This window comes from Daphnia pulex, chromosome 6, assembly GCF_021134715.1.
Source record: "Daphnia pulex isolate KAP4 chromosome 6, ASM2113471v1".
Lineage (NCBI taxonomy): Eukaryota > Metazoa > Arthropoda > Branchiopoda > Diplostraca > Daphniidae > Daphnia > Daphnia pulex.
This window is the reverse complement of record NC_060022.1, coordinates 2,200,718-2,220,883: the sequence shown is the minus strand read 5'-3', so window position 1 is coordinate 2,220,883 and position 20,166 is coordinate 2,200,718. Positions and strand designations below refer to the sequence as shown.

General features: G+C 41.5%; 2 protein-coding genes across 7 annotated transcripts in view; one reads left to right on the top strand and one right to left on the bottom strand.

Annotated features, from left to right (window-relative positions):
- Positions 1 to 748: 748 nt before the first annotated feature.
- LOC124196373 overlaps positions 749 to 20,166 on the bottom strand; it is a 30,116-nt gene continuing 10,698 nt past the window's right edge. For 2 of the 6 annotated variants that reach the window (XM_046591423.1, XM_046591422.1), the window contains exons 3-24: positions 15,379 to 16,368; positions 14,909 to 15,019; positions 14,709 to 14,803; positions 14,028 to 14,153; positions 9,775 to 9,860; positions 9,642 to 9,706; positions 9,225 to 9,576; positions 8,799 to 9,152; positions 8,557 to 8,721; positions 7,821 to 8,462; positions 7,617 to 7,750; positions 7,506 to 7,547; positions 7,137 to 7,431; positions 6,870 to 7,070; positions 6,629 to 6,800; positions 6,316 to 6,553; positions 6,127 to 6,256; positions 5,864 to 6,050; positions 5,392 to 5,798; positions 4,699 to 5,268; positions 1,277 to 4,633; positions 749 to 1,028 (exon numbers count right to left, since the gene is read on the bottom strand). In XM_046591423.1, coding sequence (XP_046447379.1) covers positions 4,277 to 4,633; positions 4,699 to 5,268; positions 5,392 to 5,798; positions 5,864 to 6,050; positions 6,127 to 6,256; positions 6,316 to 6,553; positions 6,629 to 6,800; positions 6,870 to 7,070; positions 7,137 to 7,431; positions 7,506 to 7,547; positions 7,617 to 7,750; positions 7,821 to 8,462; positions 8,557 to 8,721; positions 8,799 to 9,152; positions 9,225 to 9,576; positions 9,642 to 9,706; positions 9,775 to 9,860; positions 14,028 to 14,153; positions 14,709 to 14,803; positions 14,909 to 15,019; positions 15,379 to 16,220 — 5,571 coding nt within the window. In that variant the 5' untranslated portion in view covers positions 16,221 to 16,368 and the 3' untranslated portion in view covers positions 749 to 1,028; positions 1,277 to 4,276. Of the gene's footprint in view, positions 1,029 to 1,276; positions 4,634 to 4,698; positions 5,269 to 5,391; positions 5,799 to 5,863; positions 6,051 to 6,126; positions 6,257 to 6,315; positions 6,554 to 6,628; positions 6,801 to 6,869; positions 7,071 to 7,136; positions 7,432 to 7,505; positions 7,548 to 7,616; positions 7,751 to 7,820; positions 8,463 to 8,556; positions 8,722 to 8,798; positions 9,153 to 9,224; positions 9,577 to 9,641; positions 9,707 to 9,774; positions 9,861 to 14,027; positions 14,154 to 14,708; positions 14,804 to 14,908; positions 15,020 to 15,378; positions 16,369 to 16,791; positions 16,884 to 17,079; positions 17,178 to 20,166 lie in introns of all 6 variants that reach the window. The other 4 variants (XM_046591424.1, XM_046591425.1, XM_046591426.1 and 1 more) reach the window with 4 other exon arrangements.
- Positions 2,020 to 2,854, top strand: LOC124196375. Its single transcript, XM_046591433.1, has 2 exons — positions 2,020 to 2,082; positions 2,168 to 2,854. Exons 1-2 carry the CDS (start codon positions 2,071 to 2,073, stop codon positions 2,852 to 2,854), a joined length of 699 nt encoding a protein of 232 aa, XP_046447389.1. The 5' UTR covers positions 2,020 to 2,070.

The window sequence follows — 20,166 nt, the reverse complement described above, 5'->3', positions numbered from 1 at the left end:
AGATCACAAGAAAATCTAAAAACAACAAAGTGATCTAAAACCAAAATATTCAGAAAAAGTGGATAGTTCCATTGTTTAGCTACCCACAATTGCTTTTAACACATCACCTAAATTAATCAAGCTTAAAGAATCACAATTTGCACCAGTAGACTAGATGCAAATTTCTACATGAGATTGTTGAATTAGAAATTTTGTAACCGTCTGACGAAATTTCCGTGAAAACAAACTATCACTTTTTGTCAAATTGGGTGGCGGATTGCTTGCTAAAACTCGCACATGCAGTGTCGGCGTAGATCCAGGGAGATTACCTGGAAATGGAAGAAGAGAGAAGAGTGCGAGGCAAGTTTTACTGGGGAGCGATTAGTCATACTAGGTTTCCGGGTTAGACTCATGACCCTAAGTTTTCGTCGGATCATGCGCCTTCCAAGTCCCCGTTCGACCAGAGCCCTCCCCTCCTCTTGGTTTCACAACGGGTGAGTGACTACCGGCGTTGGTTAGTGGTAGTTAGGGAAACGGGGCCACAGAAAAGAAGGGAGCCCAGATATGCACTTGTAATTAAATCTAACTACACAATTTATCAGTCTTGGATTACAGCATTCTCTCGTCGGTTTTCAGTTTCACCAATAGAGTCCATGATCAGTAGCGAAGGATTACCCTGTAAGCAGAATGAACATTTATTTGGATGCCAATAATATTCAAACAAGATTGTTGTGACAGAAAGCAATACCTCAAAGCAAGAGGGCCTGTGTAGGGAGATCCAAGGGTAGCAGGATAGCAAACACGGAACCTTGTTGACTGTAGAGTCCTTGTCCTTTTCTTGAATGGACATGACTTCTCATAAAGTTGGTCATGACAATTTAGAAACCTTTAATTAAGAACCTGTACATAAAAAAAACAACAATACAAAACAAGTGATCTTCTTATGCATGAAATCACCGATCAATTATCCAATAGAAGATGGAATGAGAGATTGGTCCATGCTGGGGTTGGTGATCTCCAATACAAACAGCTGATAATTAAGATGAATCCTATAAAACATGAGAAGAATATATGTTGAAGCAATACTGTAATAAAGCTAGTGTTAGTTGTTACCTGTATAATTTCGATGGCACATTTAGTAGAATACAATGAGTTTGATTAATTATGATAATTTAACATTAATTCTGACATATTAATATTAATTAAAAGGTATTCTGAAATCTGAAGAGACCAATGACATGTCATGATAACAAAACAACTTCCTTCGCTGAAATTCTAAAATTCTGACTTAACTTACTGTTTGAAACTGTTTTCTTCTAAACTTTCTTCTTCTTGGTACTCCATGCTGCAATACACTGCTGATTGCTGTTTGTTACTGCACGAATTGTTGACGTAAGCCGGTTACTTGCTGCCGCTTAATTAAACCTGACGTCCCGACACTCGCACATGACCGCCATTTTTTCAACAAAGAAATAAGGCCCAAATTAGACAACAATTTTCCATGACGAGGATTTCGCCATCTAGGGTGGGATACTTGAGTTATTGAGTACAAGTTTACTAAACCGTTAACGGTTTAACGGACACGCTAGTGTAGACTGTAGACGAATAAAAATAAACAAATAAAACAGGGTGTTAAGCAAAACTAATGTTCCCTTACATTTTCTGGGAAATGTGGCACGAACCATGTGTGTATCGAAGCAGATAAGCTGTTTGCTGATTGTTGGTTCAACCGTATCTTTATTGTCTTTGTACAAACTAATTAACCTTAACAGTAATGTTTTGGGCTGCCTTGAAAGTTTTCTCTATACGGAAGATAATTTCGCGATACACTTCTCATGTCCGGTTAAGGATTGGTTTCGGTATCCATAGTCTATAATACGAACATAAAAGATATACATCTAACAAACAGAATTCAGGGACGATGTGAAGTTTTATTTGTTAATCGTTAATTTCTAATGTGGAAAGAATTAAACGATGTGGCCGGATTTGTCATTGAACGGCGAAGCATAAATAGTCCAAATGAAAATTTCAACAGCATCAGTTTCTTGCAACTGACCAACAGCTTGCTACTAATTTTTCAACTCGTTCGAAATGAAGTTCGTGGTGAGTTCTTTGTCGCTATCATTACACCGTGTTTGACATTTATGATTAAGTACCGTACACAAATTTATTAAATGTTGATGTTTAGGTTATATTGGCTAGCCTTTCATTGGCACTGACTGCTGCCGTTGAGGTAAATGTAAAACCTAAAACCGAGAGCAACGTGGAAGTGTCTGATCAAGACGTCGCTGAACGGCACCGACGTGGTTATTTCGGTGGATATCATGAATACTGGCGTGGACGTCGGTCTGTCGAGGAGGTGCAACCGGAACACGAAGCCAACATCGAAGTTGCTGACCAGGAGGCAATCGAGTTCCGTCGCGGCTACTACGGTGGACATCTTGGCTATTGGCGTGGTCGTCGCTCAGTAGAAGAAGCAAAACAGGAAGAAGAGGCCAGCAACGTTGAAGTTGGAGATGACTTGAACGGCAACGAATCGTACGGAAGCCGCTACTACGGCCGTCCTTATGGGTACTATGGTCGATACTTAAGTACCAGTGGACACTGGCGTGGACGTCGTTCCGCTGAAAGGGAGATGACATCAGAAGAAGATGGAACCATTAATACTGACCTGGAAATCAACGAGTCTCGCCGAGGCTGTTACGGTCTGGGATATTGGCGTGGACGTCGATCCGTAGATGAAATAACACCGGAAAAAGATGTCGATGTTAAAGTTGATGGTGACCTGGACGCTAACGAATGGTACGGCCGTAGTTATTATGGTTATCCTTACAGTTACAGCAGGTACGGATATCGCAATGGATACTATTGGTAAGTGAGATCCCGACTTTAAAAAAAAAAGAAAAAGCTGAATCCGGACTATTTCAACGAACCTTGCACTAAATTTGGCTTTTCCACATTTCAATAAGCTATCCTTGTTTGTTAAAACCACGGTGAAATGGTCAAATAAACAAAAATTCTTATTGTCAAAAATTTGATTTGGTACCATAGTACTATCAGCCTATCATATACAATTGACGCTGCATGGATTGCCTGGATACGGAAGGAAAAATACTTAAAGGTAAATTTTTTGAAGATTTGATCAATTGATTGATCAAGAACCAGCCAGTTCTACCGCGGCTATTATGGCGGTTACCGCCGATACTGGCGTGGGCGTCGTTCCGCAGAGGCGTTGAAATTGGAACAAAAAGCAAGCCGATAATGTCTAGATAGATTTTTCTGGGATTTTCCTGATAAAAAAAAGATTAACAATGTTTCAGATTATCAATCTTGATTTACGAACATATAATTTTTTTTTTTTTTTTCAAAATAAAGACAATTACAACTTTGTTTCAAAATAAGCTTATTTCAGTGGGTAACTGCAACTGCACCATTAAGTGTGGGAGAAATATCGCATGTTGATTGAGTTGGCTTTTAAGCCGTTTTAATACTTACTCGCCACGTATTAACCGGTATTAACCAGTCAAGAAAAGCTGTTTTTTTTTTTTCATCAGCAATAAGAATAGAATACAATCCACAAATAAATTGAGCGCCAACTTTTAAATTTTTCTCGCAGAAAAATTTGTCTCACCCATTTAGTCATGTTTTACATGGTGGAGAATAAACTGTGAGCGCATTGTAAAAAAAAAGGGATAAAATCATTCTGTCACATTTTAAAATAAATATGTGTTGAATATAAAGTATATACATGGCATTTAAAAAATCAATCAGCTCCAAATTTCAATCAAATTAGCTTAAATCTAGAGGAATAAGTAATTTAAATCAAATCGTTACCTGCAGTGCAGCAGTACCGAAGAATTGAATTTGATCTATCAAGGAACATTACAAAGCCAAAACAAATTGGATTATCTGCCAAACCAAAAAAATTTCAGATAAATAATTACACAAACTACTGTGCGTTGATATGTAAAACACTCCTCTGTGGCAGGAGAAAGGTTGAGACAAGTGAAAAAAAACTGAGGAGTAATTGAGAGGTTGCTGTGGGCCTTTGGTTGTTTGGTCGCTTGAAGTTATTTAAAGAGGCAATTGTCACCGGTTAAAGAAGAGAGTTGACTAGAACATTTGAACACTCGCCATCTAACTATGGTCCTTTAAAAATACAATTATTTTCTGGTTTGGCATTCGTTCGCCTAAACATTGAGGTCTGAATATCTTTCGACAGGACGACTGTTGCGTGCAAAAATTGCTATGATGAATCAGGGTTGGGTTATTAAATGGGAATTGATTAGGTACAAATTTAGAGCGTTTGGTCCCTTAACGAGATAAATTCAGCTGGGTAATTGATTTCGTTTGGTCTGCGTTGCTGAGTGGAATGTACAACGTTGCGCAACGAGATTCGATACTTTTTGAAGATTCGCCCGTTGAGAATTTTCTTTTGACGCAACAAAGACGGAGATATGCAGGAGGATTTTGTAAAGGATGCGCAGCTCATCAGCTTCTCTTTATTGATGACGTTGGAATCGCCATCATTTGTGGTTTGGGTCGCCGGTTTGACGGTCGTGTTGTAGTAGACCTGAAGCCGTTTGACACGTTGTTGATCAACGGCCAGGCTTCCAGCAGGATCCATTTTCAAGTATTCGCAGTCGTCTTTATTCTATTTGACAATGTTATAGTGGTCTTGGCCGAAACAAATTTAATTTACTATTATGAAAATCTTACCGGAAGTTTAGGTGGATTTTCAATGACAGCTCGGACGAACATGGTTCCCGGACGACTTTGAACGGGATGAGAATTATCTGTGAGACAGATGTCACAAAATGGAGTTTCTGGGTTGTGCCAGCATCGTTCGCAGCTGTCGTTTTGCGTTGGGAACCAACTCGCTTGCCTGTCGCTAATTACGTCCTGACACTGATGGTTCCACAGGGCATTGGATCCGATTTTTTCCGGCGAACAGCGGATGAAACATCGACCTCTATAAGGTTTGCATTTTATAGTCAAATTACTGACTTCCCTGGAGTCGAGTTCATTTTCTCGGCCGTAGTCGTCAGTCCACCGTGTCCTCGATCGTCTCAATCTGTAAGGTGCCATCAAGGATTCAGTATCTTCAGACTCCCGGATCTGAACCTCCGTCTCTTCAGTCGTCACACTGCTACTTTGTTCACCACCGAATTCCGCCGTTGTAGCGCTACTCATCGTGCTTTGTCGTGACCGAAATGAACCTCCGCCGCTGGTGCTCCCATTCGAAGGTAATCCGCGTAGCGGCAACTTCCAGCGGATGCGACTCAAGAACTGAAATAGAACAGAGAATGGGGATTGGATAAGAATAAATGGCGGAGGTTAGACACTACGTAATACTTAAACATGAAATTCTTCACATCGCCAAGATATTAAATTCGTTTGGAAATGACAAACCTTCCATGCGTCAGAAAATCTATCCAACCCGTTTAATTTTTGACTTCCACCACCGCCACTGGGTCCAAATCCTGAATCCATGTCGTCCCGTTGCATTCCATCACACGTCGCAATGGAATTGACTCGATCTCTACCAGATCCCATCGCATCTCCCGGTCCGTTCACAGATGTGTTTTCTGCTTGAAGGCATCCAGTAGTTTTGCCAACAAGTTGGTGCGAAGACTGCGGTTCCACGCCGAACGCCCGCAACACTTCAGGACCCAGTCCGGCTCGCTGAAGTAAAGGAGACGAAGCTGGACCTGCTCGGTTACATCTTTTGCTTCTTTTAGGTGCGGGAAACACGGTGTCATCCACACTAGGCTGAATTGTCCTTTTCGTTTTATTGATTGTCTTCAATGTTTCATCTTCTTGACGTTCAAAAACAAATTAAGTCTTAAATTGTACGCCTTTTTAAAATGAAATTAATCTCTACCGTCAACCGGAAGTTGTTCCTGCGACAGCAGGTTCCTCCTCTGTGGGCTCTCAACCATAGCCGTTGCGTTGAGTAATTCATTCACCGTTTCTCCTTCGGGTAATTTATTCCGGCGCCAAAAACACAATAAAGAACAGGTGTAATTTGTACCACTGAACGTCATCATCAAAGCGAAAACCAGTAAAACCTGAATAAAACAATCCATTCGATTTAAAACAAAAATTAGGGGAATCAGAGCAGCAAAGAATATAAATCGATTATACTTCTAGCAAATGTAAAAATGCGGCAATACAGTGAGCGCTAAGCGAAATCCAACGAAGATGACTCAACATAGTTCCAGTCAATAGAAGGCTCAAAATTGCTAGCAGCAGGCAGCGTTGGTTGTATCCGGAACTGCAATCGATTCAATTTAATAAATTGGGAAATGCAGGAAACATTTACCATGCTATTACCTAATCTCGGTTACATTAGGAACCTCTTGAGTGAAGGCGTTGAACTTCTCAGAAGAAACGTCCCTTACCCGTGTCGATATGACATACAAGGATAGGATGGCAATCAATAACGTACAATAAATCAAACAAAAAAAGATCCCAGAGATGGAGCTGAGCTGGGAAAACCAGCTGACGAACGGCGATCCCGTTGAGAATTCTTCAATCAAACTCTGGACACCCGACAACGACAGCGGAATACCTGTACACAGGAAAAGCAAGAAAGAAAATCAAGATGTTGATCAAGAAAATCTCAGACATTTCAACGACATGTTACCTATCGACAAGCCAACCAGTCTGACATTATTCTGATTAAACTTATCCGAAACTTCCTCTTCATCCGGACGGTGGATAGCGTTCATTTTCAAGTACATGATCATGGCCCAAACGGTCGTCACGAATTGATAAGTCGCCACAGTCAACACGATGGTCCAGAATGGGTCGGAAATCTGTGACGAAAGGAGGCGGCATTATCGACAACTTATTAATTGATTCTACTTGAATTGAATTAAACTTACGATGGATTCGGTTGGCAAAAAATAGACAGAAGAAGGTGGGACAAGTGCAACCCCTAACTGGATTTGAAACCAAACCCAAACACAGCGATGCCGATACCACTTGATCGACAAAACAATTACGCCAATGACGACAATCAAACTGGAAGTGGAGGCCACAAAAACGATGATTTTCCACAGATCAAATGTTGCATCGGTGTGCTGCTACGCAAGACGATCAATGTTAGTTTCATCATCATTTCGGAAACAATATTAAACAAATGGACATACCATCGAGTCCCTTTCTGCGTACAGCAAAACAACTGTCCCTTGATGAGAGCAAAGGCAGCGGAACGCAGACGGGTCCGACAGCCGTTCGATGGAACAAGAATTCATGTCCCAATAGTCCCATCCACGGGAATGATTTGTGGGTTGAAGGAGCAACAAGGCGCAAATATATTCACCGCCCCTTATCTGCAGTTGTTCAACCGTCGAAAAGAAATCCATCGTCACGTTGGATCCGTTTGGTTTATTGAGAAAGAATTGGGCGGGCGCAAGTTGCGTAAGATTTTTGAAACCTGTTTGACTTTATTCAAAAGGGAATAAGATTATTAGAACAATAAAATTCAAGTGATATTGCAACAATTAAGATAAAAATACCTTGGCAAGAATTTCAAACGTTCTTTGTACTTGAGCTCTTTCCTGGACGTTGGAAAGAATCAAACAATTTTTAAAAGTAAAGGACAACGAAAATAACAAATTCTGGTTTACTTATTAAAGTCGGTGTCAATGTCGCTGTTCTTTAATAGATGCGATTCAATGGCACCAAGAGGATATCCTCCTTTCGGACTGATGCCTAACAGAGTCAAGTGATTCTGGATGAATCGCAGGATCGGTATTCCTCCCTGGAAAAAAACAAGTTCAAGAAAACTTTATTCATTTTCCATAAACAACTAATGACCGCTTCCTACTTACATCCAAGCGGAAAAAGTCTTTTGGCATGGACAGCAGGGCATCAAGTGCATACAAGTATTGGATAGCTGTCGAGTTCCAGAAGGACTGTGGTAAAACTTCTGTCCTTCTCCAGAGAAAAGCCTCCAAGTTCATGGCTATTTCTAGCAGAGCGTTGCCTTCGCCAGGCAGATAAAGGAATTGGGTTGTCTGTTCGCTACCCGCACTTTTCAGACTCTCGTGATCTGCAAAATCTTTGAGTTTTCTTTGAATGAAATCGGCAAATTTGTTGATGATGGAGGCGATATCGGTGACGGCATAGCCCAAAGTGATCAACTTCAACTGACGGTAGAGTTCGGTGACTTCACGATCACTGCAGTCGGAAAAATCTGGTTCGCCCCATTTCCAAAATTCCCGAACTGCAGTCGCTGCGATTTCGCTGTTGTCTATCGGCTGTTTAACGGAGAGACAACGTCTCCTTGTCACGCCAACGTATCCGGCTGGACAGAATTGATAATTGGTGACGTCAACAGCCGTCATAAGCCATTCGACGCCCCGGTTCTTCTCCTGGGGACAGGCTCTGTCTGGACGAACAACAAAAATGTGCGTCGTCTTGTTCGCCAGTTTGGTTCCGTTTTCACCTCGGCATGAGTAATTGGTGCTATGCTAAATATTGGACGACAAATTTCGGTTATCATCAATCACACGGAATAAGATCAGGTGAAATCGAAAAATATTAAATTGGAAGAAATCAACGAACCTGAATCGCAGTGATTTTCAAAAGACTCCCGACTGGCGTCAAATCTTCAATGATCTCATCACATGACGATTCAATCGGCCGGCCATTTTTCAACCAGACGTACTTGGTTGTCGTCCGCCGGGCCAGATGGTTCTCATCACGACACGTCAAATTCACGGCCGTTCCCTACAAAAAAGTAACAAGGATTTCCAATTTGGTGTCAATGCAATATTTCTTTTTCCGAAAGAGAAACAAGAAAATACCGGCAGGACAACGGGATTGATGGGCATCAGGTCGAGAATGGGAGGGGTGATGACGTCGAGAAAAACGCTCTTCCGGACAGTCTGTCCCCAGTCAGTGGCCCGACATTCAAATTCGCCACGATCAGCTAACGACGCCTGTTTCACCTCCAAATAAAACGTGAAGAATCCTCGAAGGTCCTGATTCTCGTGAATGAAGATGGACACGTTGCGCGCCAGAGCAAAAGAGTCGTCCACCTTATGGCCATCCTTGAACCAGTCCATTTTCAAATCTTTCCTACCCGAGCCGTTTGCGTTGCATGCCACTGTGAAGGGATAGCCTTCTCGAACCTGACCTTTGACGTCCAGTTTTACCCACTGCATGAATAGATGGTACGGAATAAACGTGAATAAATTGTGCATAACAAAATAATGGCAAGAAATTCGGACCTCGATGATGAGAGCTGGAACTTGGACAATGCTGAGGTTTCGAATGGCGATGGCTTCGCCCTGCACTTTCCACGTTTTCGTGTTTATTTGGTTGACGAAGGACGAATAAGAGTTGTTCCACTGCTGTGGGATGTAGGTGGTGGTGAATGGATTTATGATGCCACGCGGCATCCTCTTCATGACGCCAGTCCAAGAGGACCGAAGTCCGGTGGCCGATCGATTGAGTAGTGCAGTGAAACCTCGGCTTTTTACGGCTGCCACGGAAGGAACTTGCTGCTGGATCCAATTCGTCCGGCTCATATTGTAATTCTCGGAATTCCATAGTATGAACTGTAGCCGATTTGAATCAGATCTGGAAGCCAAAAAGAATAATAAAAATTCCGAATTTTCTCTCTTATTTTTAAACGATGAACTTACTCGAACAGATCGACTGAACCCACCACGAACAGGTACGCTGTTAATTCGTCGGTCATTTTCTTCAACTGAAAAGAAATAGGAAATAACATTAAGTAATTTACCAGTAGTAAGTTTCGGGAGGAAATGAACTTACCTCGGTCGTGACTCCGTCCACCAAGCGCTTGTCACTGAAACTTATTGGCCTATCCAGTACGACGTTCCCCAAGATTCTTAATGGCACTGCAATAAACAGATTGAATTAATGACGTTACAGTGTTTATAGAGTTGGGAAACTAACACAAACTAGCCAGACTTGGTTGACGCAAGCTATTACGCCATTATTATTTTTTTTTAACTAATAAAAGCTTATCGTGTACATTATATTTAGCGTTCCTAAGATCGTGTGAAATACTACACGAAAGGTCTAAAGGAACGCCCTTACGATGAATGTGGGAAACCAAGGCAAAAAGCAAAAAGAAATTTGAATAAGAAACTTCGTAAGAAGGCTCTACTATTCTCGCAAGAGACGTGAACATCACTGAATAAAAAATGGGAGGAGTTGGTCGACGTCAATGCAGTAGCCAACTAGAGGATGAAAGTTGTGAAAATGTCGGCTTTCCGCAATATGGCATTTGTTGTATCCTTCACAGTTTTTCCTTTCCGCATTATTGACCTTTTGTTTGTTTGTTTTTTAGTGGAAATTTTAGCTGAGACTGTGTGTCGTTGCCAACAGCAACGGCTGCATCAATATCAAATGAGGGTATTATTAGATGGTCATAAGTACACAAATCTCATTCACGCGCATCACCAACATCCGATCAGCTAACCGCGACTGCCAGCCAAAAATGTAAGCATGCACGTCCAATCAACTAATGGAATTGACACTTCGCAACTCTATTGACGTCATCACAAATATTTTAGATCGAGGAATTTATAGAAGTCTTTTTCGCATGGGTCGTGCGCATATAGTGGCATTATCTCGGCATTATCATATTTCCATGTCCCCCTCAGTTGCCTTGGAGAAATCAACCAAGCCCAAAATGACTACCAACGGAATGAAAAAGTTGCAATAGCTTGTATAGAGAATTTTCGATGGGTAAAATTGGATACTTATTATCTCACGCCGAGTGCGCTCCACGCATGTCAATCGATGCCATTTAGAATTTAAAAAAAAAGAAGCGGAAAGAAATAGAAGTGAACGACTGAAATTAAGAGTGGCATTAAAAAGCTGATGAAGTATAGGTCGCGTTTGTTGTTCTCGGAAAATTGAAAACCAATACCAACTAATTCGTCCAACTGATCCTAGACTCCAATAACTTTACAAACATTAAGCCGATAAGTTATACCACATTCTTTAAAAAAATTAAAGATTATGTGTGTGACTGCTGTCTGCTGATTTAGACATAATAAAAGATTAAAAAAAGAAGAAGAAATAAGAGAAATTTCACCCATTATTTCGGCATTATTTGTTTGGTGTTGGTGATGTGGCGGAGACCACACTATTCTTTACGCCATTATATTCTTTTCGGTCGACGCAAAAGGCTATTCTAATTTTAGTACAACACTCGAGAAAAAAGGGGCCAACAAAAATTTTTTAACTTTAGAATTTCCCGTTCAAAACCCACGAAATTGGAAACTCGTCGTCGTAAAAAGAAAAATAAGAAATGCATCAAGTTTCTTTTATGTTTTCATAAAAGAATATTTCACAAAGGACCGAAAACGCAGTAACGCAGACGTGACACACCTACGGTCGCACATTAACAAAACCAGTTTTCTCTCCCCTATTCTGCTGCTGCAACTCGGTTGTAAATCAACATACTACTTTTGAATTTGGCAGTTTTCTTTCGACAAAATAATGGAAATCAAGAAGAAAACGAATATAGGAATAACGTCGAAGACTAATACACGTTCCCAGCAGGAACACCAGAAAAGTAGGGAGGGAGTTGTGGGGTCGATGGAGCGGGAAATCCAACGCTCCATCGAGGTTGGAGCTGAAGAATGACTGAAAATGATGGGCATCAAAATATATAGGACATACGTAAATGCGTGTGTGTGTGCGTACTACGCAATCGTCTCTCTTCGTAGCTCAGCGATTACAGAGTACAGGAAACGAGCCTTCACAATTTCAAATAAAAACCGTCACGAAATCGCGTAGGATATATACGGAGGAGGGAAAAAGAAAAGGAGATGAGAGGAGAAGCCCAATTTGCGGCTCACAGAGAAACGAGTAAATAGGCGGTTGCCCAATATAGCGATTGCATCCTGTGCGCGTTTACAATCATCATTGTAGAAATAAGCAATCTTTTTGCCGGTGGTTCGGTTTTGAAAAAACCTATAAAAGCACTTCAAAACGATGTTACATAAAAATAAATAACGTTCCTCCCCACTTCGTCTTTCATCGTTTCGTTACGTGAGAGTGGGTATGATATAAATGCAGCCGTAATGTAGTACCGCAGGAAAAATAAGCGATTGGAAAGGAGCAAAATAATATAGTTGAAACCGAAAAAAAACAACAACAGAACAACATCATATAATTGCCAGACAGGAGGGAGGATCAAGATGAGTTAATGGCCGAGTTCCTGATTTGCGGAAAACCCATTTAAGAAAAATGTAATGCCAGTCAACGACGCGTCATTGTTCTCGTTATTCTCATCGTTTGCTTTATGCTTTGATCGATGGACGCTAGATAAAGAGAATAAGCCGAAGCCGTTAGGGTTAAGCTTCCAAAGACGGGAGGTCGGAGTTAAAGAGTTTTAAAAATTTCCCCCAAAAAGGGAAAGTTGACTAAGCATTTATTATTCGCCAGAAGACGTTGCGGCTCACCACAAAAGTCGTAGCAAAAAAAAGAGAGTTGGAAGCTTGCGCCCAATATTTTTTAATGGAAAGAATAATCCCCTCGTGTTACATAGCCATTGCTCCAGCCCTACCCAAACAGTACAGCCTACCCTTATGTCATCATCGTCTACAAACGAAAAGTGACAAATGAATTTCCGAGCTATTACGTTATATGTATGGGTAGAATAACAAGACCTTCAAAAAGTTTCGCCGATGGAGGAAAAAGTGAGAGAAATGAACTTTCGACGCCCGTCAATAAGAGCGAGCGCGGGGACTTTTGAATATGTACCATAGAATAACAAGAGGAGCCCATGCTGGAGCAGCTAATCAATACCAACATTTGCGGTATGGGGAAAGGGGGATCTTAGATCGGTTCCAAGTATGAAGAGGTTGTTTACTTGGTTGGAATAATTAATCGTCATGCAACCCTTTTCCCTCCTGTCAAACACGGGGGGAGAAAAACAAGACTCGGTCGTCGTTCCCTTCCACTTGAACGACTTGTTTTCATCCGCACTTTCCCGGGGGAAAAAAAACCTTTTGGCGGTTGCACGACACATCATTCGTTCACTGACTGTAGACAAGCTTGTCGATTAATCCCAAGTCTTCTTCTTCATCTTTCTTGTCGCCTTCGTACTTTTTCCTAGTTGCCCGGTGACACACTGACAGAACTGAGGAAAATAAGAAACTTAAGAAACAGCGCAATTGATTGTGGACAACGCCGAGTGACGCAAACTGAAGAAATTGTTTTTTAAAAGAATTGTGTTTCCTAGTAATTGGTGAAAATGGCAAGTTTTTTTAACGTGTAGAAAGAGCAAATAAAAATAAAAAAAAATGAGCTATATTTTCCCCGGAGATGGATAATGTACGATTTACTGTAAAATTTGTCAGAATCTACGCTGATTCTGACAACCTGCCAGTCAAAGTATAAAATACGTTATCCGGAAAACGCTCTCGCAATCTCGTCACATATTGATTCGTTATGATTAGTTTGTAGAACTTGAAAACCATTTTCTTTCTACGTCATCAATAGAAAACAAACAAAAGTATCGCGATAAAAGTGGCAACGGTTTTTTGACAAAATGAAGTTGATTCATTACGTCACATACCGATGGTAACACCTGTTGCTTTCAATTGATCCTCTTTCACAATGTGCATAACTGCATATTGTGACAAAAATATTGCAAAGTGTTGGATTTACGTAATGTCCAACACTTCGTAAAATTGGATTCAAATTTTATGTCATCAGACTTTTTGATGCTACATTTAACTCACAAAGTTCGTACAGTAGTATTTTTCCTTTTTTTTTGTTCGTACAACAAACATAACGACCGAACAAAGTTCACTAAAAAGATGCACGATGCAATTCAATCGTTCCCTTTATTTCGCTGCACACGAATTTTATTCGCCCCTCTCATTCCGTTTCACTTTATCGGCATCACGAGCGAGTGGAAAATAAAAGAAACGCGTACGTCAGAGGAGGAAACAAAATAATAGGGGCGAAGAAGACTGGCAACCATAAAAAAGTGATGGAGAAAACGCAAGAAACAAACAAAAAAGAGAGAAATGACTCACCGAGCGGATAGCAGGTCACATTGTCGGATCTCAAGGCCTGATCGAACGGGCAGCGGCAAGCGGCTCCTCCCTTGTCCGTTACGGCGCAGTGGTGGCTGCAGTTTAACCGGAACCGTGAAAGGCACTCTGCAATCAAAGCGGCCAACAAGACAGTCGAGATAATAAAACGCGTGTTCAATCAACGACAAGCAAAACATCGCAGACATTATGCAGACATTGATTCAATTTCCCTGTTTGCGTAACGATTGTGGTAGCAGAATGGAAAAAGTGTTTGTCAAAAGTCAAATCTACTCTGCTGGGCTCTGTGGCTTGGAATATGTTGACAGTCTTAACAGCAACTCAAACAAAGGAACGTGAGCTGGTCAAATGAAGACGGCCAATTTTACAGAGAATGGCGACTGCTGAGAAAGGCGGCCATGGTCTGCACGCCACCAGATAGGCCTGGCTTTTCGTTCGATCGATAGACGAATGAATGGGCCAGAAGAACAGAACAGTAATGACCCAATAAAGACATCACGAGAGACGAGCGGCGGGAAAGGCGCGCTCAATGAAACGGCCCAAAAACCACAAATGAAAACAGCAGCCCCCTCCCCAACAACGTACAATCGAAAATGCCCGTCGCCGATCACGACAGCTAACTCGAACGATTTGGTTGACGGCGATCGAAATTATAGGCCATACCTTTGGAGGGGATGAATTCACGGCGAAACTCGCACAAACTTCCGTTGTAATTGGGCGGACAACTGCAGCGCACAACCGTCAAACCGCTGCGGTACCTATTTTGTGAAATGCAATGACAATAAAGTGTTGGAAAATTACAGACTTTTGACCACCCAGACAGTCACTGTCCAGTGTCCTCGGTCACTCGTTTTATCACTTACCCACAAACGCCACCATTTTTGCAGACGTTGATTCCTTTGGCCGGATTGCATTCGGGACCATATTGGCAATACTTTCCAGAGAAATCCGGCAGACAGGAACACTGGAACTGGCTGCCAATGGCAATAATAAATAAATACGATAATAAACAAATTCCATTTGAGTGTAGACTTGTCCAGTAAACATAATAACGATCAGAGCTTTATCCATGGCCAGAAACGCATTTGGTGGATCTAATATCTAATAATTTCACGCCATTTCAACATTGCCCAGTTAAAAATACAACTTCTCCAGCAATTTTTTTAACGGTTTAGTTAAAATGACGTTTTAGCCAAATAACAGTGGTGTTGTTCCGGTCGAGCGATAGCCCAACTACACACATTAGCAATAAGATTCTATGAATTACTGGACTGACGGTAATTTCACACCGTTTCAAATCATTCGAGGCTTTGCACATCCTTGCTGCACTTACCTGTAATTGTGATTGGCGTAACAGTGGCCGTTAAATGTGCAGTTGGCAACGTTGCACGTATCCGAGCGAATGCGCGAAGTGTTTGGTTGGATTTCGTACGTGATGTTGAAGCCGTAAACGTCCATGAACCGGCGCTCGACTCGCAGGTTGGCGTTGACCAACTCGTCTAGGTTCACCTGCACTTCCAGGTACCGCGCTTTGATCCTGTAGACGGAATACGGCCGGGGACGAAGTGTGTGCAGCTCGTCCAGCTCCTTGCGACCGATGGCGGTTGTCTCGTTGCGGAAAGAGTACTGGACGGCTTTGACGCCGCGAGTCAGGTACATCTGCGTCAGGTAAAGAGTCACGAACGAGTCGGCCTCAAATCCCGTCGCGTTGATGATCCAACTGCACATGAACGGCAAGGGGAAAGCCGACGGGAAGCCGGGCGTCGTCAGCGTCCCAAAACGTTTCGTCAAAAAGTAGCGACACGTTGACGGTTCCGTTGCGTTCGATTGGCCATTTTGGCCAGTTAGATCGGGACTGGTGGCAACTTTGGCATTGGCAACCATAGGGATCGGGTTGAAAATGGCTGGGCAGCGGCTTAAAGATGTGCGTGATCCGGCACTGCTCCTCTTATCGTTGGACACGGATGTGACGGGAGCTGCTCCAACTGCCATAAACAACATCGAGTTCAAAACGACGAGGAAAAACAACGTCAGCGAGAGACGAGAGCAACTGCTAACTCCAAAGCGGCTCATGGCAGCACCAGGTGTGAAACGTGAACGGGATGGACGTGGTTCATCATACCAGGCCGGCCAATCTCCGGCCCTTATAATCGACAACGAGCGGCGCTTCCGCATCCGAATCAGTACGTCCACTGCGATGGCAGTCCGGTCACTTGTCGATGATTACGACACAATTTCACGCCGGCAGATCGGGTGACTTTTTCTTCCATTTCACAGTCGCTCCAATTTCACATTTCCTTAATTTTGACCCAGTCTTTCGTGCCTATTAAAAGAAAAATACAGAATAAATTAAATTTTACATTTAAATCATAGTGATGATATAATTAATGGATTCAAGGAAACAGACATGGACATCGTGTTATTATCAAACTGAAATCGATTGGTGTTGGCTCACGGTCGACGTGAATCTCACGATTAATACGAACTGGAAACTAGAACTTTCTTGACATCATCTATTCTCGAATCGAAGGGCAAGGAGAGAAATTCAAAGTTCGGATTTCCTTCGCTCGTAATGCTGTCGGTCGTCGGAGGTTTGAACTTGTGGCGGCGCCAATTCTCGACACGCTAGTCTATCGATCCGCTCGGCTGTCATCTGAGAATCGCCGAGTCTGAAGAACCTTAACTGCGACTAGTGCAATTCGACTGTGGGTTTCAAAGTTGTCTGAGGAAAATGGCTCTATCTTACCTAATTTTTTTATCGTAGGAACCATACTTTGGAGTTTTAGGCTTATGGCATCAATTTCAATGAAAAATTTCTGTAATATGAAGTGGGGCCAACTGTAAAATAGTAAAGGGGAATCTTGAATCAATGATATGCTGGTCGCCTCATATTCTATCAATAAAAAACGAAACTGATTACCACATCTTTTATGTTATTCACTACTCCATTCTAATTTCAACGATGAGGGGTGAAAGTATAGCTACTTTTACTTTCTTTTACTGCACTTCACTTCAATAATAAAAGAGAACTTACTCAAAGTTGGTCGAAAAGACAAAAATATTCCATGGCTGTCCACTTTATCCAGCAACACCACGTCTGACCACGTGAAAAAAAGCGCGAAAATGCACAACCTCTCCATGGCAGAATAACAATGACAATGAAAATCTCGGTCCGAATCAACGTAAGCTGTGTTGCATTTTCCAAAATTCAATTCCCATGATGCATTAAATTTTTTTTAAATATTTATAATCAAATCAGAATTGTAGAAGAATGGTCAGTAAATTAAGGAATTTTCTTTTTACAAAAAATATTGTGGTTTTTTCTTTAAAACAAAAACTCTTGTTTCATATTTGTTGGAATTGCAACAAAGCTCTGGTTCTAAAATCGTATTTGATATTTTCTATTTTCATCAGACCAGATCAAATCAGAATGCATTGTCTATAATCCAATCAGCAAAATTCGAATAACCCAAAATCAATCCTAATTTTTCCTTTTGGGCTTTCGGCAAACTTTTACAACAACAAGATTGAATTAAAGATAAGAGTGTATGGGAGAGCCTTGATCGAGTCTATATCTTCCTTCCACCTCTCTCCTTTTTACCTGTCATCCGTATGCAAATGATTTAACAGGAAATTTCCAGGCAACCAGATGAAATATGGGCCTTTCAAGGTAGCTGTCTGCCTGTCTGTCTGTATAATATGGTCGATACTTTACGTCCTATCCTATGTTTTTGAAATTACATTTACAGATCCTCAAAAAATGACACATTCGAATCCGCTAGTCTTCTGCTCTTGCCTATGGCAAAATACTACTCTCCTTGACTATATCGAATCATTCAGAAATCCTATTGATAACCGTCTCGTTCTCCAAAGAGAAAGATTCGCTATTTCCCTTATCTTGATAGCGAAAGAAATAAAAAAGAAGCATTGAGCGGAGACAGGATACAGTCAGCACCTCCCTCACGTTTGGGGATCTTGTGGATGTCTATAATTGGCATCTGTAAAAGCAGCCAAAAGCCAAACGGAGAACTCTTTAGATCCCGGCGACGATAGCCACTGCATTTTCGTTTCAGTCTCTCTCTCTCTCTGCCATGTTATGCGTAGGCTTTGACAAAGATTTTGTCAAATGAAGAAAAATAAAAAAATATATAATCTTGGAACTGAGCCCTTTTTTTCTGCATTCATAAATACTTGTATTAGTCACAGGGAAGTGGGTGTGTATATTTAGATATACGCATAAAGTTTATTAGTCGGCCGTCTGTCGGCAACTTTTGACTTTTTCCCAGAAGAGCTTGGCGCATTTCGAAATCGAACTGGCAATTCGCATCCTGAATAACCATCCGAAATTGGCGAACGAAACATCACGCCTTTTTTCTTTTAAATTTTTTGAAAGTTTTATTCTTTTCTGCGTGTGGTATATCTTAGTATAAGCTGCATCAAGGCCATACCAAGCAGGAAACGGCTGTTTGATGGGGCTATGATAATTCATGCGCGTCACAACTGCAAAAGATGAACTCATAAAACATTTCTGCTTCTATTCAATGCGCTGCCATTAAATAGAAGGAAAAGAATGGCAGAACGTGACGTCATTTGATGTCACAAAACTGATTGATTACGCGCTCCACCGATCAGAAAAGGGGAAACCAATCTGCCGCTCTATAACGACATTGTTCAAATTTAAATCGCAAACTCCCTGGCAGACTTGGCTCGATATTACATTTTGATGCTAATAACTCGACGACAGATGGCCTCCTGCAGTTTCGTCTGATGAATCAAATCAACAAGAAAAGAAAATTGGCGTGACATCAGTTACAGACTTATTTGAAAACCGGAACTGATCCGCTTAAAGTTCAATCGTTTCTTCCAGTGCTGTTCACATATACATCCCACGCTTCTTCTTCTTCAGAATCATTAGTGAGTGTCGTATTGTATATAAGAGCTAACGACATCAGCCAAGGTTGGTTGGCCTCGGCAGACTTTCTTTTACTCCTTCAACTTTCTTTGCCTCTCTCTCTCTCTCTGACGATGTGACGTGTGACGGGCAATATTCGTTTATCTTGTCACGATTTTGTGCGTAGTACAAGGGGGTCTCCGGCGCCAGCAGCAATAGTTATATAGCCATAAGAAATGAAGGGGCTAGCGCATGATGCAGTGGTAGTATACGAGTTTCTTTTGTTTTTCTCGTCGAGTGAGAGAGATGTGCATTTGGCAATCGGCCCAAAACGTACATATATATATTTACCGCAAGCGCATAAAAGTCCATCATTCGGATTTAGAATCGCTGGTGCGCTGCTATATCCGTTGCCCCGGTTGTTTTCTAACTGCGCTGGTCGACGCGGAATGAGAACTATACTATATACCCCGTGCGTTTCAAGTTGATTTGAACCAAAATCTATTTGGCTTATTCGTCTGTGATTGAAAAATGGGTCTCGCGTGTTTGGCGGGGGGCTCACGCGACGTCTAAAAGCGTCACGATGCGTTCAAAACAACAAATACAGTCAAACAGCGTGTCAATATCAAATATCAATAAAATGACTAAACCTCTCTCTCCGGAGAAAAACAAAAAACAAAAACAAGGTTGGAAGAAAATCGATCCAGGTTCTTAGACGTCATAGCGGATCTATTTCCGTCCATTTATTTTGATTAATCGCCAAATATACATGTAACATTGATTTGCTCTTCTTCTTCTTATTTCCCCTTGCATACATTATTCCGCTTTTGTAAGAGAGTCGCACTATTACGTGAAAGAGGGCTCTCCAGTTTCTGCTGGTTGTATCTAGCGAAAAGCAGGTCGAGTTTCACTAATGCACTTGCGCACACAACTCTTTCATCAGCACCATTGTTATGCCATTTCACTTGACTGCCTATAGTAGTTTACATTTCAATCGATTGCAAAAAGGATGGACTTGTTCCGGCTCTTCCTGCCATAATAAACAGGGTCTTTATAGAAGCCACTTGGATATGTTTTGCCAAAAGAAAAAAAAAAGATAGCCAAACAAGAAACGTCAACAAAAAACAGCAAAAGGCGCATTTCTATTTTTCTTTTCTTTTTACTATCTGCGCCCCATCGCCCATTCTTTGGCGTTCCATTTTCGTTGGGTTTTCTATACATCCTATTTGG